This window comes from Balaenoptera acutorostrata, chromosome 10, assembly GCF_949987535.1.
Source record: "Balaenoptera acutorostrata chromosome 10, mBalAcu1.1, whole genome shotgun sequence".
Taxonomy (NCBI): domain Eukaryota; kingdom Metazoa; phylum Chordata; class Mammalia; order Artiodactyla; family Balaenopteridae; genus Balaenoptera; species Balaenoptera acutorostrata.
This window is the reverse complement of record NC_080073.1, coordinates 75,170,612-75,196,503: the sequence shown is the minus strand read 5'-3', so window position 1 is coordinate 75,196,503 and position 25,892 is coordinate 75,170,612. Positions and strand designations below refer to the sequence as shown.

The 25,892-nt window shown below is 51.7% G+C and overlaps 4 protein-coding genes across 10 annotated transcripts in view; 3 read left to right on the top strand and 1 right to left on the bottom strand.

The window, feature by feature from the left end:
* The window catches only part of XPO5 (exportin 5), a 47,860-nt gene extending 41,772 nt beyond the window's left edge, over window positions 1–6,088 (top strand). For all 3 annotated transcript variants that reach the window (XM_057554608.1, XM_057554607.1, XM_007193788.3), the window contains 8 exons: window positions 370–416; window positions 851–948; window positions 1,565–1,627; window positions 2,404–2,486; window positions 2,940–3,047; window positions 3,183–3,320; window positions 3,525–3,689; window positions 3,868–6,088. In XM_057554608.1, the coding sequence (XP_057410591.1) occupies window positions 370–416; window positions 851–948; window positions 1,565–1,627; window positions 2,404–2,486; window positions 2,940–3,047; window positions 3,183–3,320; window positions 3,525–3,689; window positions 3,868–4,005 (840 nt within the window). In that variant the 3' untranslated portion in view covers window positions 4,006–6,088. The remainder of the gene's footprint in view (window positions 1–369; window positions 417–850; window positions 949–1,564; window positions 1,628–2,403; window positions 2,487–2,939; window positions 3,048–3,182; window positions 3,321–3,524; window positions 3,690–3,867) is intronic.
* Window positions 6,089–6,121: 33 nt separating this feature from the next.
* POLR1C (RNA polymerase I and III subunit C) lies at window positions 6,122–16,100 on the bottom strand. Of its 3 annotated transcripts, none has more exons than XM_007193789.2 (9): window positions 15,951–16,100; window positions 15,755–15,826; window positions 8,160–8,267; window positions 7,794–7,926; window positions 7,390–7,509; window positions 7,151–7,303; window positions 6,846–6,995; window positions 6,624–6,740; window positions 6,122–6,479 (listed from the first exon to the last, which is right to left on the bottom strand). In XM_007193789.2, exons 1-9 carry the CDS (start codon window positions 16,017–16,019, stop codon window positions 6,361–6,363), a joined length of 1,041 nt encoding a protein of 346 aa, XP_007193851.1. In that variant the 5' UTR covers window positions 16,020–16,100; the 3' UTR covers window positions 6,122–6,360. The 3 variants fall into 3 exon arrangements, with proteins under 3 accessions (XP_007193851.1, XP_007193852.1, XP_007193853.1); XM_007193790.2 differs by having other exon boundaries at window positions 7,151–7,270; XM_007193791.2 differs by lacking the exon at window positions 6,846–6,995.
* Window positions 16,101–16,182: 82 nt separating this feature from the next.
* YIPF3 (Yip1 domain family member 3) lies at window positions 16,183–20,588 on the top strand. Of its 2 annotated transcripts, XM_007193781.3 has the most exons (9): window positions 16,183–16,411; window positions 17,044–17,241; window positions 17,428–17,534; window positions 18,817–18,862; window positions 19,000–19,092; window positions 19,249–19,380; window positions 19,577–19,690; window positions 19,889–20,012; window positions 20,107–20,588. In XM_007193781.3, the coding sequence occupies exons 1-9, from the start codon at window positions 16,331–16,333 to the stop codon at window positions 20,253–20,255; spliced, it is 1,044 nt and encodes a 347-aa protein (XP_007193843.1). In that variant the 5' UTR covers window positions 16,183–16,330; the 3' UTR covers window positions 20,256–20,588. The 2 variants fall into 2 exon arrangements, with proteins under 2 accessions (XP_007193843.1, XP_057410594.1); XM_057554611.1 differs by lacking the exon at window positions 19,249–19,380.
* A 1,543-nt stretch (window positions 20,589–22,131) lies between these two features.
* Window positions 22,132–25,709, top strand: LRRC73 (leucine rich repeat containing 73). 2 transcript variants are annotated; one of them, XM_007193780.2, is made up of 6 exons: window positions 22,132–22,919; window positions 23,544–23,704; window positions 24,051–24,173; window positions 24,562–24,662; window positions 24,803–25,025; window positions 25,172–25,702. In XM_007193780.2, exons 1-6 carry the CDS (start codon window positions 22,648–22,650, stop codon window positions 25,240–25,242), a joined length of 951 nt encoding a protein of 316 aa, XP_007193842.1. In that variant the 5' UTR covers window positions 22,132–22,647; the 3' UTR covers window positions 25,243–25,702. The 2 variants fall into 2 exon arrangements, with proteins under 2 accessions (XP_007193842.1, XP_057411294.1); XM_057555311.1 differs by lacking the exon at window positions 24,051–24,173 and having other exon boundaries at window positions 25,172–25,709.
* The last annotated feature ends 183 nt before the right edge of the window (window positions 25,710–25,892 follow it).

Genomic DNA, 25,892 nt, shown 5'->3' with positions numbered 1-25,892 from the left:
TCCTATCCTCCTGTTAACTGAGGAGAGGTGATCAGGGGAGTGCTTTTCCTGGGTCTGTTTCCCTGACTCTGGAATTAAGCAGGGGGACCAGCTGGGCAGAGAATAGGTGTGTCCAGAGAGACTCAGGAGTTCTGAAATGTCATTGATCCTTTCCAAGCAAAGAAGTGTTTGATATGCTGCCCTTGTCGTGGGTGTGGGAGAGGTTACAGAAACCGTATCTGGTTTTTTAACCTTGTGGGGTCTCCCAAGGCTCTGTCATTGTTACCTGGACTCATCTTCAGCTAATTCTAACCATGAAGTGGCCCTTAGATATTATCTTTTCCAACCTTCTCCCTAGTGTAGCACTTACTTCTTTTTTTGTTTTCTCAGAGGCTTTCCCAAAAATGGCAAGTCATCAACCAGAGGAGCCTGCTGTGGTAAGGGACTTTCTCTTCTCCGTGATGGATGAGCTGGCAGCCAGCTTTGGGGTGGGAGAAGGTAGACATGGAGGAAGAAGGACTCTGCCATCCCAGGGCTAGAATAATAGTGGGTTATAGTCATCCTCAGCCTAGATGGTAGATCGCTTTTCTGTGACCATTAGGCAGACTCAGCTCAAGCCTTCATAGGGGGTACGTTCAGCTGCCTGAGGTGAATGCTGAGACATTCTTAGGATTTTGATCCATTCCCCTCAAGCCAACTGGATATAGTCACAAGTAATAATGCCCCTCAGTGGATCACTGCTCCCCATTCCTAACTTTTGAGTGGAATGTAGACCAGAGGAAGTCAGGAGAAGGAAGTGGGCACAGAGGGTCTAGCTAGGGTCACTGCTTCTTTTGCATTCCCATGGAACTTGGCTCCTGGTTTTCTGCAGTGGAGAAGATGAGACAACAGATGAAAACCCAGAGTCTCAAGAGATGCTGGAGGAACAACTGGTGAGGATGTTAACCCGAGAAGTCATGGACCTGATCAGTAAGTGGCATGGGAACCAGGGGTAGAAGACAAGCCTTTTTCTGGAAAAAAAGCTGGTCACTCACCTAACATGTTTGCAGCAACACTGACTGATAAGAAATAATTAAATAGAAACTATATAATTCTTAAGTCAATTTAAGGACACTTTATGAATTGTGAACTGCATTGTAGTTCATACTAAGGGCAGATTATGAGGAAATGGTCTAAAATAGCAGGAGGAAGTTGGATTAATTGTAGGAATAACTTCTAGCTTTGTCAAAATAGGGAAATTTTTTAATTCTTAGACATGAAGGTGGTTATATTTTCGTTTTTATTTTTTGGTCAGTTCATTTGTTTGAGATCCAAAGTAGACCAAGTATACATATGAGGCATCCTCTCCTGGTCATTTACTCTCAGATAATTCTGTAATTTCCCTCCAGTTGATTGAACTTGAAGAGGGACCAGAACACAGTCTGGTCAAATGCCTCTATTTCTGTTGGTGAAGCTGACTTTGTGCCTGGATGGTATCCCACCTTCCCCCACTCCTCACCTGCCCAGAGACAGTTTGGGATCCACTGGCCTGGGACGGCTGTTGTCTGGTGGTAATATGCCTAGTAACCCTGCTTTCTTGCCTTAGCTGTGTGCTGTGTTTCAAAGAAAGGTGCTGACCACGGTACTGCTCCCGCTGCAGATGGAGATGGTAAGTGAGCCTGTTGCGGCCCTTGGAGGTCAGCCATTAAGCTCCTAAATATTGTTACTTCTGTAACCAGGTCAGTTCCCATAGAAACTGTGTCCCTAGCAGTCTGGTGTGGAGGAGACTTTGTACATCTAGCTTTCGTCCATGCTGGCCCCCTTGCTGTATTCCCCAGCACAGTCCCTCCTCAGAGCCTCTGCGCTTGGTGATTCGTCTACCTAGAATGATTGTTCTCCCAACTATATACCTGGCCCATCCCCCTGCTTTTTATTCAGGTCTCTGCTCAGATGTCACTTCTGAGAGGTCTCCATGACCAGCTTATCAAAAATAACGCCAGCCTCTAGATTCTTCCTCTGCTCTGGCTTCCAGCACTGATCACTACCTGACATGTTTTATTTGTGTTATTAATTACTTCTCTCCCTCACTAGAATTTAACTACTAACAGGGAAGGGACTTTGTTGTATTCCTCTTATATCCCCAGTAACTGCTATAGTGGGTCCTCAAATATTTGTTTAACGACAAAAGATCCTCAGCATTTGCAGCTTTTTAGGTAACTGTCCAGAAAAATTCCCTGTTTTGCAAATGTATGGCTAGATGCATCTCTAGATCTGCCACGGGCAGAGGCTTCTACACCCTCTTATGAGGCTGGGGGGCTGTCCTAGTACCTTTGACCACCAGTCAGCCTAGGATACTCACCTCTCCTTTACTCTGTGGGCTTCTGTCAGAAAGGACGGTCTCTGTTCTGAAAGGATGGAGCTTAACATTTTGGTCTCTACTTACAGATGAAGAGATGATGGCCACAGAGGTAACCCCCTCGGCCATGGCAGAGCTTACAGACCTGGGAAAATGTCTAATGAAGCATGAGGTGGGTGGAGGGGCAGGCGAGATTTTTTCCTTGCCCAGCCAGGGAGCCCGCTTCCACTTTTCTCATTTTCTGATGCCATCAGGAGGGTTTTTTGGTAATACTCCTTTATATGAGTTAAAGAAAACAGTGGGAAAGGCACAAGGCCACTGTGTTCCCATGCTGGCATGGGCAAAGGCTCAGAAAAACACCCAGGCACATTGCCACCAGTCCCTGGTGTTCAGCCTCCCCCAGGCCTGAGCATCTCCTTCCTGCACATAGGTTTTATTTTCTGTATTGGTTGTTTTTTCTTTTTTGGATGGCCTGATAGACATAGAGGAAATAAACTCCCATCTCTTCAGTAGCTGCTTTTATCATTTTCCTGCTTACATATTAAAACTCTAGCTCCTGATGCATAAGAATTCAGAGAACATTGTACTTATTTTCCCATTGTAATTCTCCATCCTTTTCCGTTAGGATGTTTGTACAGCGCTATTAATTACAGCCTTCAATTCCCTGGCCTGGAAGGATACTCTGTCCTGCCAGAGGACGACCACACAGCTCTGCTGGCCTCTCCTCAAACAAGTATGGTTACTCACCCTTTCTCCTCTCCCCTCATGAAACATTTGGGTCATGAGGATTGACTGAATCAGTTGGAAGAACTAGGGTGCTGAGGCCTTCAGAGTCCCGCTTTGGCCCTGAGCACAGCTGTCTCCCCAGGTGCTGTCAGGGACACTGCTCGCAGATGCTGTTACGTGGCTGTTCACCAGTGTGCTGAAGGGCTTACAGACGCATGGGCAGCACGATGGCTGCATGGCTTCCCTGGTCCACCTGGCCTTCCAGATATATGAGGCGCTGGTGAGTGGAGAAAGCCTGGGGGCAGGATGGCTGCGGCTTCATCCCTCACAGCCTGCCTGCTCCCGGGCACTTGAGCCTTAATCCTAAACGTAGGCAGCTGCCAAGTTGCTAGTGCTGCCCCCTGAGAAGTGGGTGTGGCAGGGGATAGGGAGGGTGACGGGGCCCAAAACAGTGCCATTGAGTGGGTTTACCCCTACTTCTCAGCGTCCCAGGTACCTGGAGATAAGAGCTGTGATGGAGCAGATCCCTGAAATTCAGAAGGACTCACTGGACCAGTTTGACTGCAAGCTCTTGAACCCCTCTCTGCAGAAAGTGGCTGACAAGCGCCGGAAGGACCAATTCAAACGCCTCATTGCTGGGTGCATTGGGGTAGGTCACACCCTTCACACCCTTTCCTTAGTGCTCCCAACCACCTTTGCAGTCTTCTTGGACCATGTGTACAGGCAAACCAGAAACCAGCTGTAGTCACGACCATTATGGTGAGATGATCTTTAAAACAACCCACCACGAGACCCAGCATTAGTTCTTTCTCATTTGTCTTCCACAGAAACCCTTGGGCGAGCAGTTCCGAAAAGAAGTTCACATAAAGAATCTTCCCTCACTTTTCAAAAAAACAAAGCCAATGCTGGAAACAGAGGTGCTGGACAATGAGGAGGGCAGCCTGGCCACCATCTTTGAACCCTGAATCAAGCTTCTGGGCATTCTTCCTCGACCTTTATTGTCATCTGTTCTTCCCCTTTGTAGCTATTCTCTAGGCCCCTCTCCACTGCCACCTCACTTTACACCGTCATCAGCCTGGAGAGAGATCCAGGTCTGGAGCTGGAGAGAGTGGGCCCTGTACAGGGCCGGAAGCCATGCTAAAGCCTCAAGAAAGGGAGTTAGGGCTTACACCATTCTGTCTAGATTTCCCAGGTATCTCCCATCCTACTTGGAGTTTTGCCTTTTCCAAGAGAGAAAAGCTAGAGCAGAGCGGCCCTTCTCCCCAAGCCCTCCCGCCCCCAGGCAGCCATACACCTGTGCAGAGTGGTAACTAGGGGCGCTATACCCAATGCTGCGACTAGCCAGGCTTGCGACGAGGGTTCAGCCCTGAATTACTTGTGCCAGAGTTTCTCCTGGATCATTGAAAGTCCCACTGAGCCCCCTTGCTGCTGGGCTGACAGGGACCTTCCTCATCCCCCAGGGGCATATCTGGGTCAGGTGCTGAGTGCTGAACTGAATTTGGCCAGTTCCTGCTTTGTTTTGAGCAAGAATCTGGTCACCTGATGGGATCCATGGTACAGGCCACTGCTAAGCTCTGGGCACAGTATCAAATGTTAGTACCTTCAGGGACCAGGGCTGGGCCAGGGTCTGTAGCGCTCTGTAACATCCCTTAGAGCTCACACATTTTGTCCCTCCATGAATGACCCCTCAGTGTGGTTTCCCCAGTCCCCAGGGTCCACTCAGGCACAAGAGCCACAGTACCCTATCTAGTGTCACGATGCCATTGGCATTTAAGGATAATCCAGACCAACTAGGCTACATCTGTGACAAGCAGCTAGCAAAGCCACTCGTCTCTCCTAGGACTAGCTCAGTCCAGGTGCCTTCAAAAATCTCGTGGTCTTTCAGGTCCCTGGTCACTTCCCTCATGGGCCATTTCCAAAAGAAAAAATACGCCTTCCCATCACAACCTGTGAGTCTCCAGTCTGTTCTAGACATCACTGGATGGCCCTATAAGCACAGGGGACATGGATGAACGACTAGTTAATCTATACAGAAGGACACACATTTAGAGTGTGTGTCCATGTGTTCCCCACAGAGGCCTGGCATTGATCCAATCCACTGACCAGGGTTTTGGTGAGGACCGGTGGAGCAGCATGGACTGAAGCTGCAGCTTTTAGCTGGTGTGGCCCCCCAGGTAGGGTAAGGTCAGTAAGAGGCGAAGCTGGGGAAACGGACTTGGGAGTCCCACGTTGCGCTTTCTATGGCACAGACTTGGTCCATCCCCTCTTCCTGGGTGGTGCTTTGGGCTTCTTGTCCACTGTGAAGGCCATCTCAGCATGTTTCCCTCCAAATTTGTTAGCTGCCTACTCTTCTCTGCCGTGGGGCTGTGGAGGGTATAGTTGTATTTATTGTGTTGTAATATTTTTAACATCCTGTGACTTCATGCTAGAAGTTTTCTATTGTTTATAGAACCTTTTTGTAGCAACATTAACTCTAAAGCACATCTGCATGTCAGTAAAAATCTCAATTTCATATAGAAAGGGCCCCATCTCCCTTTTTCAAACTAGTGACATACTCCAGGGTCACTGTTTCTCATGAGCATCTTGCTTGCTAAGGGGGCTGGACAGGAAGAACTGTGACTGACAGACCTGCTCTGTCAAACCCTCTGAAACAGCATGCCAGCCAGAAGCAGCTTTCTCTTCCTGACACGTAGACCAGGCAGCCCTTCCATTCTCTCAGTGTCGTCATTGGTGGCTACTGGACCTAACCCAGAGGGGCTGTCCAAAGGGAACTGTTATTCTTCCTTGTGTGGCTCTTGATAGTAATGTGACTTGACTGCCATGGACCACCCTTTTTTCTCTCAGGAACTTCTTCTGGTATCCAGGAAATAGGTTAAGCAGCACACAGTATTTTTCTGTGGTCTGGCTGTGCCCCCGGAAACCATCACACTCAGCATTTCTCAAGGGGCTTCAGAGGGACTTGGCCCTGACTTGCAGTGATGTCTGAGCCCAATGCTCCTAACTGCTAAATAACGCCAGATCTCTGCTGAGGTGCCCCATATTTTTGGACGAAAACTGAAAAAGTGGTCTCCAACAAAAGGATTTTTGTCTGGATGTGAATTTATTTACATTAAGACCTTGCAAAGGCATAAAAGTCACATTTTGTGGCACATTTAACGAAGTGTATTGACTGAAAAATAAAGCTGGAATTGTCCCCAGGAAACTCAGGACCCCTATTCTCTGGGCTCTCTACAGCAGTCCTGTGGGGGCAGGTCAGAACCTAAAATCTTCAGCTTGCCTCAGGAGCATCCAATCCCAGCCATGCCAAGTCCAGCGCAGCCTCAATCCATCTGAACCGCATCCAGTTCATCCAAGAACCGCCGGCACTTCCCCATCAGTACCTTGATGGCTTCACTCACCAGCACGTCTGGTGGCAACACCCCTGTTGACTCAACAGAGACTGGGGACCAAAGGGACACTTTAGCCCAGGCAGGGCTTACAAAAGCTCCTTATACGTATTGCTAGATTCCACATCTGAACCCTGCAAGGAAGCTGCAGCACCAAAGAACTCCACCCCTGCCCCACCCTCCAACTTGAAACTCACAGATGTAATGGTTCCGAACACGAGCAAGCCGTACAACCTTCTTTAGCTTCTCATTCCGGAAGACCTCCCTGCTGAAGGTATCTAGCCGGGGATTGGCAACTCTGGCCACCTTTTTACCTAATGAAAACAAACCATATTATAAACACATGAGCCTAGAGCTTTTATTTCTCTGCTACCTTCAAAGAAAATACACTTTAGGGCCTGGCATCCCGAATCCCATACCTTGGATTTCTTGCACCTCAATAACACCAGGTGAGAAGCACCGGCTCAGCTCCTCAGCCGCATCCCCTTCCACAGGCTCAAGCAGGGTGATGTCTGGCAGGAGCCGGTAACTGGCTGTTGCCACAGGTGAAAACTTGGCATGATCTTTGCCTGGAGGGAAGAGGGAAATCGGAGCCTGAGAGGAGACCCTTCCTCACATTCCCTAAGCTACTGACATCAAAGGCCCATTGGCTTTCTGCCTGTCAGGGACATCTCAGCCAAGTCCCTTAGTCATACCTCACGCCAGGGTAATCAAAGGGTCTTACCGATGCCCTTGACGCAGTGCATGAGCAGGTCAATCTCCTGGCCAGGCCGTAGCTGAGCGATGAGGATATCGTCATGTACCGGTCGGATGGTGCCCTCCGGGAAAAGGTCAGCCTGGTTCCCTAGGGGGACCCATGTCATGTGCCTGGTGTACACTGCAGGAGGAAGCACATCAGACCCAAGTCCCTAAAACTAGCACCCACCAACAGGGGGCCCTCTTCCTCACCCCACCGGTACCTACCTTTGTGGTTGACATAGAGCTCATTGGGGTCAGAGGAATCTTTAGCAGCGTGGGGGTTCCGAGTGCACCTGACCTGCAGCCGAAACTGCAGGGTATCTATCTCTGTGCCTTCTTCATCTCCTGCACAAAGGGAGGAGGTGGGCGCTGTTAAAGAGCTAGTGGATGTCGGTGCCAGGCACTACGCTGCATGCCTTGCATGTTTCTCTCATCCTCTTGGCAACCCTGGTAAGGCAAGGGCAAGTGTTCTCACAGACAACAGCACTGATGTACCAAAAGACTGGTAACGGGCCCAAGGTCATAGAGTAGCCAATCAAGGGTTCGAACACAGGCAGTCTGATTCCAGAATCAACTTCAGAGGAAAGCTGCCCACCTTTCCCCAAAATTTCATTTTTTCAAACCCTCACCTTGATTCCGATATTCAAAAAGGCGGGGATCAGCATGAATGGGGATGAGCCCCAAGCGGTGAGCAAGGATCTCATCCTGGACAATGGAAGTGTTGTTGTACACCAGAACCTTCTCCACAGCCATGGTTGGCACCTGCCCAAGAAAAAAAAGCCACTCATCTACAAAGACCCTGTAGACTCCCCACCTACTCCCTGCCTCCTGACATAGGGAGATGGAAACTTCTTCCTAGAACGCTTGATGAAAAGTTTACAAAGAATGAGCAGGAGGAATGCTCAGCAAAACTGCAGGAAAAATACCACTTGAGACTATTCTACAAATGAGGTTTCCCCACACAACTCCACCTTTGCCGTCGTGCCCACCTATACCTCAGCTAATAGAATGCGTCGAAAAGCATTGGCAATGGCTGCGTCGATTCCCACCATGTCAAACTCCAATGAGTTTTCATCCATGTGTACCACATCCACGCGGAAATTCTAAAGGAACAGGAAAAACACTAAATGAAGCCTGCTCTCTATACAGTCAATACCTCCCCCCAGATATTCCCCTCAAGAACCTCCCTTTGCCCAGATGTCCCTCTCTCCCCCAATCATTTATTAGTTTCTGGAAAAGTCTTCATTTTTATCTTCAATTCATTTAAAATCCTCTGCAATATGGCTTCCAGCCAGGCCATCCACAGAGGCAATTTTACTAAGAATAGGCTCACGTATTGCTCAGTCCAGTTGATACTATTCAATCCTTATCTTACTAGACACCTCCCTTGCACCTGGCATTGTTGAGAGAATCCCGTTTCCAAACTCTACTGCCTTGATTTCTGAGCACCAATCTTCTGTTCTCTTCCTTCTTGTCTGATCAATCCTTCTACTAAATTCACAATCTTCCACCTACTATATACATGTTACCATTTCCCAAGTTTTTGTGTCTCTCCAGGGTGACCTCAACCCCATCCATGGTTTTAGCAACTATCTGTACAGACAACTCCCCAAACTGTATCTCACTTCTGATCTCATATATATCTCCTGCTAGCCTGCTAGACTTCTCCATCCACAGGAAACTGAATGCATCAACACTCCCTTTGCCCAGACCCATTTCTCATCAGTAAATGACACCACCACCCATCAAAGTAGTTCCCCAACAAGCTAATTTTACACTCCCCCCTCAACAGCCCATATCCAAGCAACCACCAAATTTACCTTCTGTCTCCCGTGCTCTGTTGCCCTGATAACAATCTTAGTTTCTGCCTTCAGCCTCAGCTCCCCTATGCAATTCTGTCACAAATCTGCACACACCACATGACAATCCTCAAATTCATTCTCTCCCAACCAATAAGCTTGCAGATATGATAATATCTGCTTAAGAGCTCTTCAAAAGCTCCCTATCACCTACAGTGCCTAAAATGCACTTCAATCTTGCCTAACACTCATGCTGACCCACTTCATATTCTAGCAACAATGAACTGCTTGGACACTCCTCACCCTTCGCTGTTCTCAGCTTCTGCTCATCGTTCAAGGCTGAACTGAGATGTCATCTCCTTCAGATAATCTTCCATACTTCTGCCCCCCCTTCTCATTCTGGATTAAGTGCCTGTGCAGGATATACCCGCCCCAACCCCATCACCTTTTTTGCTTTCAACCGCCTTTACCGCATTACACTGGACTCATTTGTCTACGCGTGCTCTTCTCCAACAAGACTGAACATCTTGTTTGCAGAACAGGGCAGAAATCGTGTACACCGACTACCTAGCATGTTGCTCAATATACGGAGCAAACCCTAAGTGAGGCAGGAAAGACAGGGCCCAACCCAGGGACAGCCTCCTCATGCAGACATTAGGCAAAAGGCAAAGCCACCTCTCCTTGTGTTGCACTTAATGAGATTATGAAGCATGGAGGAATGGCATCAGCAACAAGAACATACGTTAAACCTTGATTAAACTTTGTGACACCTGAACAGGGAACCCTGCCCAGAAAACCCACAGAGCTCAGCCGAGCATGAGCAATAAAAGTGCACAGGCTGCAGCTGACTGCTATACAACCTTCCAAGCCTGGTGCTTGACTGCTAAGGGAAGATGGCTCTTAGAGCACATGTGCGGTGGCTTCAGGAGACAGACTCGCAAGAGAAGCAGATGTAACCAGGTGCAATTAAGATCCCATCCCATCCTCCCACCAATGAATATTCTGCCCCTAATCAAAGAAACCTGCATCCATTCAAGGAATTGAAATAAAAGGCAGGGGGAGGTTAGAAAACTCCTCAGATGCCCTCCTCACTGGCGAGGACGCCCGAGTTCTTTTCCAAGTGCGTTTGCTTCTGCCCCTTAATTCATTGCTTCTTTGTTTCTCTCTACACCTCAGTCTGTGTGACTTTTTTTGCGTTCCCTGTCCAAATTCTTTTGGACAGGTAGGACAAGAACCTGGACCTTTAATTTAGCCTGTCTGGCATCAGTCTTTGGCAAGCAAGCCAGGAGATTTATTGGAAGTTAATTACCCTTCATCTTGGTCTCTTGTAAGTCTTAGCCTCCCACCTCCCTTGCACTTGAGTGGTGCTGCCTGACTTCCTATCATTACTTTTCTCTGTCGCTCTTTGTCGCGCCTCTGCGGCCCATCTCACTCATATTTTCGTGTCTTGCTCTCCTGGAAGTGCGGGAAGAGGAATTTGTCAGGCGCTTTCCAAGCTTGCTGCTAGGTCTTGCACTTCTCATTGTTGCATGGCATGTCAGGCCAGCCTCTATTCACAGGCAGTCAGGGACCTGAACCACAGGAGCTTTGCCCTCTGGGTTTATCTTATCCACCATTTGATTAACTGTTGTCAGGTTCAAATTAGCAAAAATATAAAATACAGCTTTACTTGGACAGACTGTAAGTTGAAGAAAGCTGAGGTTTTCTTAGATTTTTTTTTTTTTAACACAATTACATATACCGCCTCCCTTAGTGGCTGGTACCCATTTTCAGATACTTACCACCCTTTCAGAGAATGAAAACTAGAACCTAAATAGGTCCTGGAACTATAAGGATGTCCGTTTTAGGGGAATGCACCCCAGGAACATAAGAATTAATCATTGGCTATAGAATCTACAGAGAAGCCTTGAAGCCTCAGGAAGGTCGCTCACCCTGGGTACCACAGACACCAAGAGAGGACACGGGCCTCAGGACAGGGGCTGGCAGGGCTGCCATATGATGGGGTCGCTACCCTCACATAGGCTACAGTCAGCAGGAGTGAGAAAAACAGGGATACCCGTAGCCAGTCCTGACCGGCAATGCTCCTCCTTTTGGCAGGAGCTTGGTTCCCCTGAAGGATCACAGGTAATCTTTACTCCCAGGGACATACCCTTTGGGAGCATTCAGAGACACCAAGGACATTCTCTCTTTTGGGCTTTTGTGCACCCCATGCTGCCTGGGGACCCTGACCATTGAGGGCTATATTTCAGGACTAGTTAAACTCTAAAGGCACGTAAAACCAGTGAACTCATTAAGAGCAGTACTTAATTAGTTAATTTGGGACAAGTCCAGACAGTTGAATTCCTTCTCTGACCAAATGAGCCTCATCTAGGATTAAACTTGTGAAAGTTTTTAGAGAATGCACTAACACAGACCCCTCCACCCCAAGAACCAGTCCCTACTGGGACAACATTTTTATCAGCTAGTCTGTCCCTGATATTAGGTGAAAGCTCCCAAAGTTACAGTTGGGCCCTCAGGCTCTGATGCCTTAGCCGCTAGATATGGCCTATGGGGTATTTAATAACCGTGACCAGGCAGAGGAAGCCCTGAGAGACTGGCACAAAGGGGAACAAACTAAGAAACAGGCTCAACTGACAGCTCTTGCTGTCAGCAGTGCCTTGCAACCTCAGGGACAAAGAGAAGACACGACACCAGAACAGAGACTCCACAAGGGGTCTGCTTCAAATGTGGTAAGCCAGGCCACTGCGCCCGTTCCTGCTGAGGGCAAAAGGCAAAACTGCTTGCCCCATGTCCAAACTGTGGAAAGTCAGGCCATCAGAGGTGAGAATGTCCCATGTCCAATTTGGACAAAGGGGTCTCGAAACTCCAAATGGTAGCTGCAGATAGCTGACAGGGCCGGGGGTCCTTGGCTCCCATGGAAAAACTCACCATCTCAACAGAAGAGCCCCAGGTGATCCTTAACAAGGCAGGTAAGAGGGTCTAATTTTTTAATCAATACAGGAGCCACTTGCTCTGTCTTTAAACAATTATGCTGTACTCTCAAATGTTAAAAGCTGCCTGGTATTGATAAAAATCCCCACAGCTGGTATTTCATTAAGCCACTCAATCGCCAATCTGAACAATATTTGGTCTCACATGCCTTCTCGGTAGTCCCTGAATGGCCCATCCTTTAACGGGACAATACGTTATAAAAGCTTGGGAGACACTTCAGCGACTAGGAACAGGCCTCAACTTTTAAATTGCTCTGGCTGAAACCTAACATTTGGGTGAAACCTAACACCCATAAATTTTCAAGCCTGAGACAGAGACATCCCAGGAAGGGCCCCCCAGGCCAAGCTAATTATTACTAGGTGCGGGTTACTAGTCTTTTGTCAGTCACACACAATACTCCTATTCTGCCTGTTATCAAACCCAACAGGACCAAATAAGTATTTTGGGGACACCAAGAATGGATGACCAACTATTAGCTAAGCGGGGAACCTGTCTAGAGTTAAACCTATCCCTCCTCCCAAGTCTTCACAGGACATCGAGGACCACAGATGACCAGAAGAGTCCAGACAGGCGAGTGAGCCCCCTTCCAAACCTAAAGTTCTTATTCAAGAAGGACAAAAAAACTTCATAAATCCAAGGCTAAGTACCTATGGCCACTATTTTCCTTCTGCCCCATTACACCAGTCCACCCATAAACTAATTAATATGCTTTGGTGAATTTGGATACCTGTTACCCTGCTCATGTTCCTTCTTGCTGCTCTGGTAATCCTTTCTGAGTGTTGTCTTGATTCAGCACCTTTACCGGAGAGGGCTCTGCTCTGTCCATGCTGGGTTTAAAAAGGACTGTTTGTTTTTAGCTCACCACTGCCGCCGCCACCACAAAATCGTTATTCATCCTAACCTTTCTCTCCCTCCTTTAGGGTGTCTGCATTAGGGGAATAAGAATTTAATGCAACTGTAAATCTTTCAAAAATTACTCATGGTTTAATTCCTTGGGTCTCACTTTTAGGAAAGATCTGCTTACTCTGGCAATATCCAAAGCTTCCAAGGCAGACTTTCTCTCCCTCTCTCTCTCTCTCTCTCTGAGGAATCCTCTTCCATTAATGTCTTTAAATATAGAAGTTTTATTTAAAATCTTAGATTCCCGAGCTAGGTGGCAATTCCACCACTATGAAGGATTCTTAGATGCATAAGAAAAGTGGATACATCTGGGCACCACAGGCAGACACATTACTGGTCATGCCCTATATCAAAAAGAAGGACAGAAAAAGAAAAGGCAATCCCCCTACCTGGCCAACGGGGATGAATGGGCAGGGTCCCAGACCCTCTCTCCTTGGAGACATCCAAGGTCTAGTAAGGTCACTGAGGGGACGCCTCCAAGGCCTAGGAAGTAGGTAACTGGTAGAAGGCGATGCCCTTGCTGTTACCAAAGGCGAGAGCAAAAATCACAGAACGCCCTGATTTTTGTGCTGTTTTCTTTTCTGTCCACTTTAGGTATAAACACCATAGGAGGTGCCCCTTCAATACCCAAGCAGTCCCTCTTAGGACGCATCCTGAAAAATTGGAAGGAATTCAACGTTGATGAGCTAAAACACAAGAAACTCATCTTTTTCTGCAATACATTTTGGCCTCAATACAAGTAAGGGTCAGGGAAACCTGGCCCCAAAATGGCTCTTCAAATTATGATACTATTTCACAACTGGATTCATTTTGCAGGAAACTAGAGAAATGGACTGAGGTTCCTATGTGCAGGCTTTTATGATGCTATACCAAAACCCTTCATTGAAGGAATCATGTCAGATTTGTTTCAATGAACCAAAGAAAAGAGACCAAAATACCCCAGATATTTTAGATGGCAACCCCAACTCCTCCTTCCCTTCCCTGGGATTGGCTAAGGCCTCTCCTTGTCTAGATAATGCCTTGATAGTGGGACAATGCATGCTAGGCCAACTAAGTAATCAGAGGGACCTCAGTATAACCATTTATAATCCCATTCCTGAAATAAGAGGGCAACTGGACTCATCCTGGCAAAAATCGGAGCTGCTATTGGTTTGGCAGCTCCACGGGGCAGGGTGGGGGGGAGGGGGCTTTGCCTACCACGAGGCAACACTTTATAACCTGTCAGATACTCTGTCTACCCTGGCCAGGACCAGAGGAGACTCACTCTCTAGACTCTCAACATCTCTTAATTCCCTAGCTAATGTGGTGATGGATAATAGACCGGTCTTGGATTATCTCCTAGCTGAGCAAGTAAGGACATATGCAGTTATCAACAAAACATGTTACACCTACATCAACACCCCTGGCCAGGTGTTACAGTTTTGGAAAGGATAACCCCAGCGCCCACTCCACATGGACTGCAGTCAAAAGGATATGACCAAAGGTACCCTTTGGACCTCTGGTTGCATTAATACTTTTGCTGATTTCTGGCCCCTGCCTTTTTACTTGCTTGTTAAATTTGTTTCCTCCAGGTTGCAACAATTTGACATAAACATGATGGTCATACAGGGACTCCAGCCACTGCCTACTGCTGAGGCCTCTATGGAAATCTTGGGACCCCTTGACCAGAAAGGAGGAAAGTTTCATTCCCAGGGTCAGACAAGGGAAGACTGCCCCTGCCAGCTTGAAGAAGTTACAGAAGAATGAGACTTTTGGTCCTGAATAACCCCAAAAGATTTTGGGAAGGAACTCTTTCAGGGTGGAACTGAGGCAGGAAAGACAGGGCTGGACCCAAGGACAGCCTCCTCATACACAGACTTCAGGCAACACGCAAAGCCACCTCTCCTTGTTTTGCACTTAATGAGACTATGAAGCATGGAGGAATGGCCATCAGCAACAAGAACATAAATTAAACCTTGATTAAACTTCGTTATACCTAAACAGAGAACCCTAACCAGAAAACCCACAGAGCTAGAGCTTGGCGGAGCATGAGCAATAAAAATGCACAGGCTGCGGGTGGCTGCTATACAACCTTCCACACCTGGCGCTAAGGAAAAATTTAAGGGAAAACAGCTTTCAGAAGTGCGGTGGCTTTAAAAGACCAATGAGCAAGAGAAGCTGATGTAACCAGATGCAATCAAGATCCCACCCCAGGGACTTCCCTGGTGGGTTAAGAATCCTTCTGCCAGTGCAGAGGACACGGGTTCGATGGCTGGTCCAGGAAGATCCCACATGCCGCGGAGCAACTAAGCCTGTGCTCCACAACTGCTGAGCCTGCACTCCAGAGCCCGTGAGCCACAACTACTGAGCCCATGCGCCGCAACTACTGAAGCCGCGTGCCTAGAGCCGGTACTCCACAAGAGAAGCCACTGCAATGAGAAGCCCGAGAACAGCAACGAAGGCCCAACGCAGCCAAAAATAAAAAATAAAATTTTTCTTAAAAAGCAAATATTAAAAAAAAAAAAATCCCACCCCATCCTCCCAACAATGAATATTCCGCCCCTAATCAAAGAAACCTGCATCCATTCAAGGAATTAAAATGAAATTAAAAGGGGGGGGGCGGTGGTCACAAAACTCCTCGGGTGCGCCCCTCACTCGCGAGGACGCCCTCATTCTTCTCTGAGTGCGTATTTTTCCTTCTGCCCCTTAATAAATTGCTTCTTTGTTTCTCTCTACGCCTTAGTCTCTGTGTATGACCTTTCTAGCGTTCCCTATCCAAATTCTTTTGGACAGGTAGAACAAAAACCTGGACCTTTAATTTAGCCTGAACAGCATCACAAGGACAGCTTCTGAGGCACAGGCTACTCAGACCACAAGGTCCGATCCCCGTACTCTCTCCGGACACCTCCAGCTCCACCCACCTTTTCGAAGCGGTCCTGGTCCCAGGCATCATCGTAGCCCGAATAGTTACCGGGAAAGTCGGTGGTATGAACCTAGAGCAAAGAGAGACGAGCCTGTCCGCGAAGGGGCAGCGAGGCCAAGCCTGTCCCCACTCTCAACAACTCCTCCCTGTTCCGCTCCCAGTTCTCCTCCCGAGCTCAAGGCCACAAGGCTTACATTGCGAACCCCGAACTCCCCTAAAACCACGCGGCTCCGCATTTCCTCCACTGCCTGGGCCGCCGCCATCTTCAACTCCTCCACGTGACCAGGGCACCTAACTGGTGCGTGCGTTCTAGTGGCCCTCCTCCGTCTCCGTGGCAACGCATCACCTCCTGGAATCTTAGATATCGCGAGACTCTGCCCCGCCTCCGTCCACGTCTCCAGCTACCGGAAGTCAGTTTGAGCCAAACATCCGGGTTTCTCTCTTTTGCGTTCCGACGGATCCCACCTTTCTTTCTTGTCCGTGGACCTGTCCCTGCGTCAGGCCCACGTCTCTCCCACTTCTCTTCCGCGCGCGGGACTAGCGCGGGCTTCAGCGACGGGAGCCCTCGAGGGACATGGCAACTCCGGCGGCGCCGGCCGGCGGCGCCCGAAATGGGGCTGGCCCGGAATGGGGAGGGTTCGAAGAAAACATCCAGGTAATGGCCCCACGGCTCCGGCTGCCAGCAGCCCCCAAGGCCGGCAGCCGTCCTGAACTGTCGTGGGAACTCTCCCTCGGAGCCTGGAAGTCTGCTCCATTTGCAACACTCTTTCGTTTCTTTGGGTCTTCGTGCACACGAAAGGCAGTGGGGCTAGTGCTGACCTGAAAGGTCCAGACTGGGCCAGGGGCCTCAGGTCTCTGGGCCCGCTTGCTCTTGCTTTCCACACAAGTTAGAAGGTCGGTCGGGGTCAGGCATCGCGCGGGGCAGGAGTGGGCTTGGGAGTGGGCGGGATTCACTGGCCAAAACCACACTGTGCGCGCACAGCCTTGTTTTGGGGTTGGGAAAGACAAAGGAAATGGGCACTTTTGTAGCCCTTTGGGGGCTTTGGTAGGGAAGGTAGGAGAAAGACGTGTATGGAAGACGGAATAGGTTTCCCAGGCTAGAAAAGACAGCCAAACAACCAAGGGTTCTGAGAGCAAATGAGGGGGAGAGAATGGCGTGATCTATGGTAATGCCAAGCCATATCCCCAGCAGTGTAAGAACAGAGCCCCAAACTCTGTGGTGAACAGAGAAGGACTTAACGGATGGAGCAGAAAGGCACTGCACTTTAGGATCTGTTGTCTTCACAGGGGGGGGGCTCAGCTGTGATTGACATGGAGAACATGGATGATACCTCAGGCTCCAGCTTCGAGGACATGGGCGAGCTGCATCAGCGCCTGCGTGAGGAAGAAGTGGATGCTGATGCAGCTGCTGCTGAAGAAGAGGATGGGGAGTTCCTGGGCATGAAGGGCTTTAAGGGACAATTGAGCCGGCAGGTGGCTGATCAGGTAAGCAAGATTGGCTCCCTGACAGGTGGAAAAGTATACCTAGGAGGCCCCTGGTTCTGGAGTTGGTGTTGGTGAAGTTCATCCCAGGTTGTCCAGTTAGAACCATGTAGAAATCCAACAAAAAATAAGCAATAGAGCCAAGAGTCTCACAGTACCCTCCCACCCCACCCGTCTTCCTTGCTTCAGATGTGGCAGGCAGGGAAGAGACAAGCCTCCAGGGCCTTCAGCTTGTATGCCAACATCGACATCCTGAGACCCTACTTTGATGTGGAGCCTGCCCAGGTGCGAAGCAGGTGAGGATCCTCCTCCTGACAGAAGCTGCCCCCCTAACACCTAGTCCTTCATCCAAACTACAACCGGACACCTAACCCTTAGACTCCCCTCTTCGTGACCCCAGCCACATTATACCTCTTACCAGTCACGGAACAGGGCATGGCGATAACACACTGCCTTCCTCCTCTTCTCCATCTAGCAAACTACTCATGTTTCCTCAAAGCTTAGCTCAAATGTCACTTCCTTTGCTCCCCATTGCCAGTTTGTCCTTTCCTGGTGCTCCAATAGAGCTCTGTGCTTTCCTCTAACAGATAATACTTCAGCAGTGCTGTACTTTCTTATTCCTGGGTCTGTCTCTCCAGAGACCTCCTTTTCAAAAGCAGGCTCTGTTTCACATTTTTATTCCCAGCACCAGAACAGTCTCTGAACTAGAATATCGGTACCTAGTTGTTGAATGACTTTTCGAGAGCTGGATTTAATCTTGGTTTCGTTCTTTGCTTATCCTTTAATTCAGCCAATGCTTATCAAATACCCGTACCACTCAGCAAGTATTTACTAAGCTTTTGCTCTGCGTCAGGCACTACAGTAGTTGTGTCTGATTCAGTGGTGAAGATAGATGGGAGCCTTACCCTGGAGTGCAGCCCTCGAGCACTCATTTGCCATGAAGGGACACGCAGGAGGGACACCTGACCCAGGGTTGGCTGGAGGATTGGACAGGGCAGCTTTCTCAGAGGAAGTAAAATTTAGTCAAGATCCAAGGTATTATTAGGAGCTAGTTAGTCACTTAAGTGGGGAAGTTATTGGTACTTTTATTCCTTCTGCCTGGAATTTGCATACCACTTCAAATGTATTTTTCAAGAAAATGCTCAGTGGTCCCTGGAGGAATGATAAGCAGGAAGAGGCAGGAGGCACGCTGGTTCCCTCAAGTAACAACTTTCCCTCTAAACCTTTCTCAGGGCTTTACCATCACAGCCTTGAATTTGGGGCATTCTCTGCTGAGGTTTAAAGGGGATCAGGTCACATAGGTAACGGGGGCCAAGTCCTCTCCCAAGGCCCAGCAGGGCTCTCTAAATTCTCCGTGTTGCTGCTGCATCAGTCAACACAGCATCAGAAGGCTGTTCTTCCTGGAAGCATTCAGGGGCAAGAAAGTGATTTCGTCATTCCTTGTCTGTCTTTACCACCCTCTTCTCCCTTTACCATCCAGCATGTTCTCCTCAGTTAGCAAGATGACTAAGATTCAGGTTTTCCAGAACCTCACAGCCTAGTGCTGCCTCTGCTCTCATCTCTCCTCTCCCCTCCCAGGCTCCTGGAGTCCATGATCCCTATCAAGATGGTCAACTTCCCCCAGGTGAATAGCGGGTAGCATGTCTGGAAGAGCCGGGGGAGGCACTAGGGCAGAGGGTGGGGCCGCCACGCAAAGCCTGGGAAGGCATAAACGGAAGAGCCACTGTACCCTCCAGCCTGAATGAGTTGGTATATTGACAGAAAATCGCAGGTGAGCTTTACGGACCTCTCATGCTTGTCTTCACGCTGGTGGCCATCCTCCTCCATGGGATGAAGACGTCTGACACCATTATCGTAAGCAGGACAGAGGACTTTGGGGGGTGGCCTAAATGAGTTGAAAGCTGCCCAAGGAGACGATGGTGAAGTAAGATAGAAGCAGCCCCTGAGGAAGGCCCTGGGTGAGCTGAAACAAGAGGCCTCCCAGGACTAATTAGAGCCTTCACCCCACAGCGGGAGGGCACCCTGATGGGCACAGCCATTGGCACCTGCTTCGGCTACTGGCTGGGCGTCTCGTCCTTCATTTACTTCCTCGCCTACCTGTGCAATGCCCAGATCACCATGCTCCAGATGCTGGCGCTGCTGGTAAGGAGTCCAGCATAGTGGTGGGCAAGGGTGATCTTAAAAGAGTAACCAGGCTTTGGTCTGCATCTGTCCTAGGGCCCCAGGGCCTGGAATGGGGTGAGCTGGCCAATGGACCATTTACTTCTCAGGGCCCCCATGAGGGTCCAGAGGCCAGCCCAGCCTGAGTGATCTTTCTCTCCGCCATCCTCTTTCCTAGGGCTACGGCCTCTTTGGGCACTGCATTGTCCTGTTCATCACCTATAACATCCACCTCCATGCCCTCTTCTACCTCTTCTGGCTGCTGGTGGGTGGGCTGTCCACCCTACGCATGGTAAGCTCGGCAGGAGGTTTCCAGGGGTGGGCTGTCCTCCAAAGGAGTAGGGAAAACAGCCCAGAGCTCAGGCCCAATCCCACAAGGGGCTCTGAATGGGAGGGAAGAGCCCAAAGACGGTTCTGCTCTGGGTAAGAGTGGCTTCTCTACACTACTCACTTGGATCAGGTCCTCTGAGCTGTATTCCTGTTGCCCTAGGTGGCAGTGTTGGTGTCACGGACTGTGGGCCCCACACAGCGGCTGCTCCTCTGTGGCACCCTGGCTACCCTGCACATGCTTTTCCTGCTCTATCTGCATTTTGCCTACCACAAGGTGGTAGAGGGTAAGTGACAGGAGGGGTGCAGGGGAGAGGGAGGACAGCTGCCTAGGGCAGGGCTCTACCAACCCTCACTCACTTTCCATCCTCCTTCTTTCAGGGATCCTGGACACACTGGAGGGCCCCAACATCCCACCCATGCAGAGGGTCCCGAGAGACATCCCTGCTGTGCTCCCTGCTGCTAGGCTTCCCACCACTGTGCTCAACGCCACAGCCAAGGCTGTCGCGGTGACCCTGCAGTCACACTGACCCCACCTGAGATCCTTGGCCGGCCCCCCTTTCCCCCAGCTGCAAAGTGGAGGAAGATTAAAGGACAGTACTGATGACATGTGTCTCTTTGAGGGGTCTGCAGCTGCCACAGAGCTGTAGCCACTTAAGCACCTCCTTGATGCCTGTCGAGCTTCTGAAGGGCACAAGGCCAGGAAGTCCTGGCCAGGACTGCAGGGCTCTGCAGCCAGTGCAGGAAGTGGGTCAGCTCCTCCGAGGTCCTCTCACCACCTACCCCTTCCTTCCTCTTTATCTCTTCCACATTGTCTTGCTAAATATAGACTTGGTAATTAAAATATTGATTGAAGTCTGGAACTGCAGCTACCCATTCCAGTGGTCCTCCCTGCCACCCTACTTCCTGTACACTTTCCTGTTCTGTCAGTGTTGGTAATGTCACATGCTCACTTCATTATACCCCTATCCAAGCAGAATGAAAGTGGGACAACCCAGACTGCATTGCAAGACTGAATATGGAACCTGCCCCCCAGGGCAGGGAGCACAAGATCCATGCAGCATTAGGGAGGCCTCAAACTCAAGAACCATAAGTCTGATGGAACAGTGCACCTGGCTTAAGTCTGGGCTCAGCCTCACTCTTGGGATGCCTATGGAGCACTGACAACTGGACAAAAACTTCCAGACTCAACACCGTGTCATTACAAGGCCCTTGTGCACCTGGCCATTGTGTAGGGATAATTTTTCTGTGGAGGTGCACATTTGAAGCCAAAGTTGGCTTTGCCCTGGTTATACTGGGGCCAGAGGAACAAAGCTTTCTTCAGGAGTTCTCTCAGTCCTTCCTCTCAAGAGTGCTGTTTACTCTTAAAAGCAATAATCACCCCAAGCACAGCACCATCCGCTCCCACTACCCATTTAATCTGTTCCACTTAAGTCAGGTGGTTAATGGAGGGAACAGAATCTTTGACCTCCCTTCACTGTTTATATTACTCATTTTAAAAAAATTCATTACCCTAGTAAATCTGGGTTAGCGTTTTTCCCTTCTAATAAAGGGACTAAGATGTGCCCTTCATTCACGCTATGTGATCCTATGTGATGTGAGGCCCCTACACTATTACCAGTGGACAACGTTCTAAGGACACTGCCTGTATTGTGCAGTGTGCCCTTACTGAAAGCTCCGGCCCACTTTTCACGGCCCCACAGCCACTCCAGGCCGCTCTCCTGGTACCCCCGCCCCCTTCATTTTGGCTACTCCAGTCCCACGGATACTGAGGACGTCAGAGCATCAGCAGTGCCCTAATCACCTGGGAAAGGAACGGCACCAGCGCCTTGCATCTACCTGCGGCTCACCTGCTTCAAGGACCCTTTGGGGTTCCACCGGGCCGGTGCTCCCGGCGCCGCCGCTGCGAGCAGCCAACTTGGCGAGGGGCACGCGAGGAATTCCTCGCGCCTGGAATGCCCGCGCACGCGGCGCCTCTTGTCGCGGGGGCGGGGCGAGGCGCGAATTAAAGGGCCCTAGGGACCTCCAAACTGGACGGGGGTGGGGGGCGTCCCTGGGATCCAGGCGAAGGCACCGAGGGGTCTGGCCCTTAGGAATGGGGAACGACGAGAAAATGAGCAAAAGAACCGTGTAACTGTCTCAAATGCCGTCTCCACGTGATGTGCCTCTATTCTCCCCTCCCCACCCCCTGCCCGTCCCAGGCTTCCACCTGGCCACCTGTTGTCTGGCCCTACACCCGGGGGAAGGACGCCCCCACCGCTCCTGAACAGCAGGTGTGCGCAAACCTCGTGTGCCCGCGTGGCCTAGGCCGGGCAGGAGGCGGGGCGAGCGGTGGTGACGATACCGTTGCCATGGGAACCCGCCGCCCGCTCCTGCGCAGCAGCCTAAGCCTGAGCTGCCGCCCGCCACCCGCTGCCCGCCTGCCGGCCCGCCCGTCTGCCCGCCTCGGGCTCTCCCTGCGGGGCGGTAGGGGGAGTGGGGCTGGAGGAAGGGAGGGAGCAGATGCGGCCTCCGAGCGGAGACCGGTCCCGCGCGTCCTAAGCCGAGGCCCCTGAGCCGGCGCCGTAACCGCGAGGGACGAAGACCAGCGCGGAGCAGCGCCAGCCCGGCCCCAGAACGCGCGCCCCGGCCCGCCGCCCAGACACGGACGGCACCGTCCGCCCCGGCCCCAGCACCGCGCGGTGTCAGCCCGGCCGGCGACCTCGGCGCCTCCGCAATCCCCGCCGGCTTCCGCGCGGGCCCCGGCGCTCCTCTCCGCAGCCGCCGCCCCCGCCTCCGCCGCCTGTGCCTCTGCCTCCCCCTCTGCCCCCGCTGCGTCGGCGACCCCAGCCCGGACCCCGGCCCCGACCCCGCCCGCGGCCCCGCCAATCTCGGCCGCGGCCCGGGCCCCGGCCCCGGCCCGGAGGCCCAGCCGTGGGTACGATGCTGCCCAGCTCCATCCAGATATCGGGGGAGCCGCTGTCAGGCGCCGAAGTGCGGGACATCTGCCGCGGCCTGCGCGACAACGCCGTGCGCCTGCTCTCACTGCGCGGCTGCCGTCTCTGCGACCGCGACTTCGGCCGCATCTGCCGGGCCCTGGCCGGGGCCACGTCCCTGGCGCAGCTCAACCTTAACCTGGGCGTCGTGTCCAGCCCCAGCCGCATCAAGCAGCTGGCGGAGGCGCTGCGGACCAACCGCTCCATCCAGTCCCTCTTGTGAGTGCGCTCCCTCTAAAAGGGGTCCCGGGCACCGCACCCCTCCTCGCACTCCCCCTGCCATCTCCTGTTCCTCCGCACACCTTCTCGTACCTGTCTTTGCACCAGCCTACCTTCTCACCCCTTATTCACGCACCTCATTCCTCTGCCCATACCTCCACAACACCCTCCAAGCTCCTGCCTCACCTCCAGACTTTGAACACCAGCTCCACCCCAAATGATATAGGATACCCACCCCTTCCTGGCAGGGCCCGTGTACCTCCCAACCTAATCACCCGCATTGACTTCTCCGGGGTAGCTGCTCAGTACCCAAGAAGGAATACTCCCCTGAGGACTAGATCCCTGCCCCTACGTTCTGTCCAAAACACCACCCACACACCCTTTCTCTGTGTTCTGATCTGGATCCCAGTCCCTGCCCCCAGAAAAGAAACCGAATTTTCCCCTTCTAACTGCATTCTTAAGAGTCTAGAATTTTCTTTTTTCCTTCCCAAGGCCTCTCCCAAGTGCTGTGACTGAATGTCCCCCTCAGCTCTACAGCTCACCATAAGGGAGGGCGCCCCTTCTCCCTTACAGTAAGGGCTGATGACTGCAGTAACCTCTGCTTTCTGGTCTCACCCCCCCCAGCCTGCATGGGAGCCCTCTGACAGATGCGGGGCTGGCCTTGCTGAATCCAGCTCTGGCCCTCCACCCTGCCCTCGTGGCTCTGGACCTGGGGGACTGCATGCTAGGTGATGAAGCCATCAACCTCATCTGTGGCCTCCTCCCCCCTGATGGGGCCAAGTCTGGTGAGCAGGGCCCCGCTGAGGGCATGGGCTAGTGTGGCCTTCATGAAAAGCTCAGTGCAGAGGGCAGGGGGCATGGCCCAGAGATGAGGGCTCTGACTGTGTGGGTGAGAATGTTTTTCGAATCCTCTTAGGAGGGAGAAGGATTGGGAGCTGAGCAGGATGGAGACTCAGGTATCCAGGCTGCAGCGGGCAGGAAAGGCATGGGCCGCTAATGTCCCTGGAGCTCTGTGGAGGAGGTGGGGTAGCTCTCAGTCACTAGGGATACCCCAGAGATCCTCAGGTGGGGGATGGGCTTGAGAAAGGCCTGACCCTCTCCATCCTGGCTTCTCGCTGTGATGCTGCCCAGGCTTGAAGGAGCTGACGCTGAGCGCCAACCCTGGCATCACCCCTAAGGGCTGGAGCCGCCTCGCCATTGCCGTGGCCCACAGCTCCCAGGTCCGCGTCCTCAATCTGGACTACAACCCCCTGGGTGAGGCTCAAGAAAGCCCCCTTTGATTCTCACCACCCCTCACCCCTGTCCAAGAACCTGGGACCATCAGTTGCCATGGTAACCAGCACACTGGCGGAGGAAAGAAGAAGGGGGGTTCTGGGTGGAAGTAGAGGAGCCACCTGTGTTGAGGACCAGATGACTAACAGGTAGATCAGAGCATCCATCACCGCCCCTGGGCCTGGCTTGCTTCATCCATTCACTCATCAGTCACAATGCTCCCCTCCTGGCCACCTACCAACTGCCAGCGTTTCCTGGCCTGGAGGTGGATTCTAAGGTTGTCAGGGCAGTGGGGAGGCTGTGGGGAGAAAGGGTTAGCAGGCCTGTGAATGACTGCTGGTGAGTGTGTGCACGTGTACTATCTCCCCAGGTGACCATGTGGCAGGGATGCTGGCTGTAGCTGTGGCCTCCAGCCGCACCTTAGAGGTCCTAGACTTGGAGGGTACAGGGCTCACCAACCAGTCAGCTCAGGTGAGAAGCCTTCATGTTTGGGGATGGGCCAGGGGTTGAGGTTAGCCAGTGTGTCTGTGGACATACTGAAGGGGTGGCAGGTTGGAGTCAGGAGCTGCCTTAACCGTGTTCATCTTTTTCCGTACTCTTCCCCACTGCAGACCCTGCTGGACATGGTGGAAAATTACCCCACAGCTTTGCGGAGTCTGGTGTTGGCTGAGAACAGCATTAGCCCGGAGCTGCAGCAGCAGATCTGTGACCTCCTCTCTGAGGGGGAGGAGGAGGAGGAGGTGGCAGGAGGGGCTGGCGACACCCAGGAACGAGAGAGAGGGCGGGAGCCTGCTGCCCACCAGAGGGGCAGTAGCTCCTGGATGTGCCCCAGTGGTAAGAGCCGCAAGGGTTGATCAGAGCCAGGTCTGAAAGAGGCTTGGGACCAGGGAGAGTGGGTGTGAGAAACTTAGGCTACTTCTATTTGTGGTCCCCAGCAGAGGAATGCATGGTGGTCTGAACACCTCTCTGCCCTTCCACAGATCCCAGCTCTCAGATGGTGCTAATGACGTCAGGACTAGGGGACAGTCTGTTGGCTGAGACGGAGATGTGACTCTCCATTCAGGCTTCTGCGCATCATTACATTTGCGTCTCCAGCACTTTGCCCCAGATGTCAGGGTCAGGCCCTGGGGCTTAGGAGGGTGGGGGCGGTGTGTGTGCCTGGGGCTCTGGCAGCTCCTGGCAGCATGGTGGGAGGCTCTGGAAGCTGTGACTAAACAAAATCGTTGGGGGCACTGGAACCCAAGGCAATGCCTCTGGACTTGTTGGCAGCTCTGGCTGCAGCCCGCTGGCTCGGAAGAGATTTTATGAACTCAACAACCTTACGTGTGGCTCTGGTCACTGGGGGCTGGCAGCAAGGGAGGAATTGGAACTACCACTAGACATCACTAGGGGGCAGTGCCACCCCACGGCCCAAGCTCCAAGCAGCGTCCACTGGCCCCAAATGTCTCAAACAGGTCTGGCTCAGGTCTCTGACTTACAGGACCTGGGGTTCTGGGGTGACACCTTACACAGGCCCTGTAAGGATCGTAACTGAGGTAAAGAGCCCCCCCCGAGCTGGGCTGGACCCTACCTCAAGGAGAGACTCAGGGGCCCTGCCAGGGTTACTTGAGGTACACCCTCTCCCACCGCCTGATGCTCTGTGCCCAGGGAAGCCCCAGGCAGAGCAGTGGTAGGGGGGAGTCAGCAGCAAAGACTAGGACG

Coding starts and splice junctions, on each gene's coding strand:
- YIPF3 (XM_007193781.3), top strand. CDS start 16,331: ATGGCAACTCCGGCGGCGCCGGCCGGCGGCGCCCGAAATGGGGCTGGC. Junction 17,535..18,816: donor CCTGCCCAGGTGCGAAGCAG/GTGAGGATCCTC, acceptor CTCCCCTCCCAG/GCTCCTGGAGTCCATGATCC. Junction 19,093..19,248: donor AGACGTCTGACACCATTATC/GTAAGCAGGACA, acceptor TTCACCCCACAG/CGGGAGGGCACCCTGATGGG.
- POLR1C (XM_007193789.2), bottom strand. CDS start 16,019: ATGGCGGCGGCCCAGGCAGTGGAGGAAATGCGGAGCCGCGTGGTTTTA. Junction 8,268..15,754: donor ACCAGGACCGCTTCGAAAAG/GTGGGTGGAGCT, acceptor CTGTTCCTTTAG/AATTTCCGCGTGGATGTGGT. Junction 6,741..6,845: donor TGAGGTGCAAGAAATCCAAG/GTATGGGATTCG, acceptor TGTTTTCATTAG/GTAAAAAGGTGGCCAGAGTT.
- LRRC73 (XM_007193780.2), top strand. CDS start 22,648: ATGCTGCCCAGCTCCATCCAGATATCGGGGGAGCCGCTGTCAGGCGCC. Junction 24,174..24,561: donor TCTGGACTACAACCCCCTGG/GTGAGGCTCAAG, acceptor CTATCTCCCCAG/GTGACCATGTGGCAGGGATG. Junction 24,663..24,802: donor TCACCAACCAGTCAGCTCAG/GTGAGAAGCCTT, acceptor TCCCCACTGCAG/ACCCTGCTGGACATGGTGGA.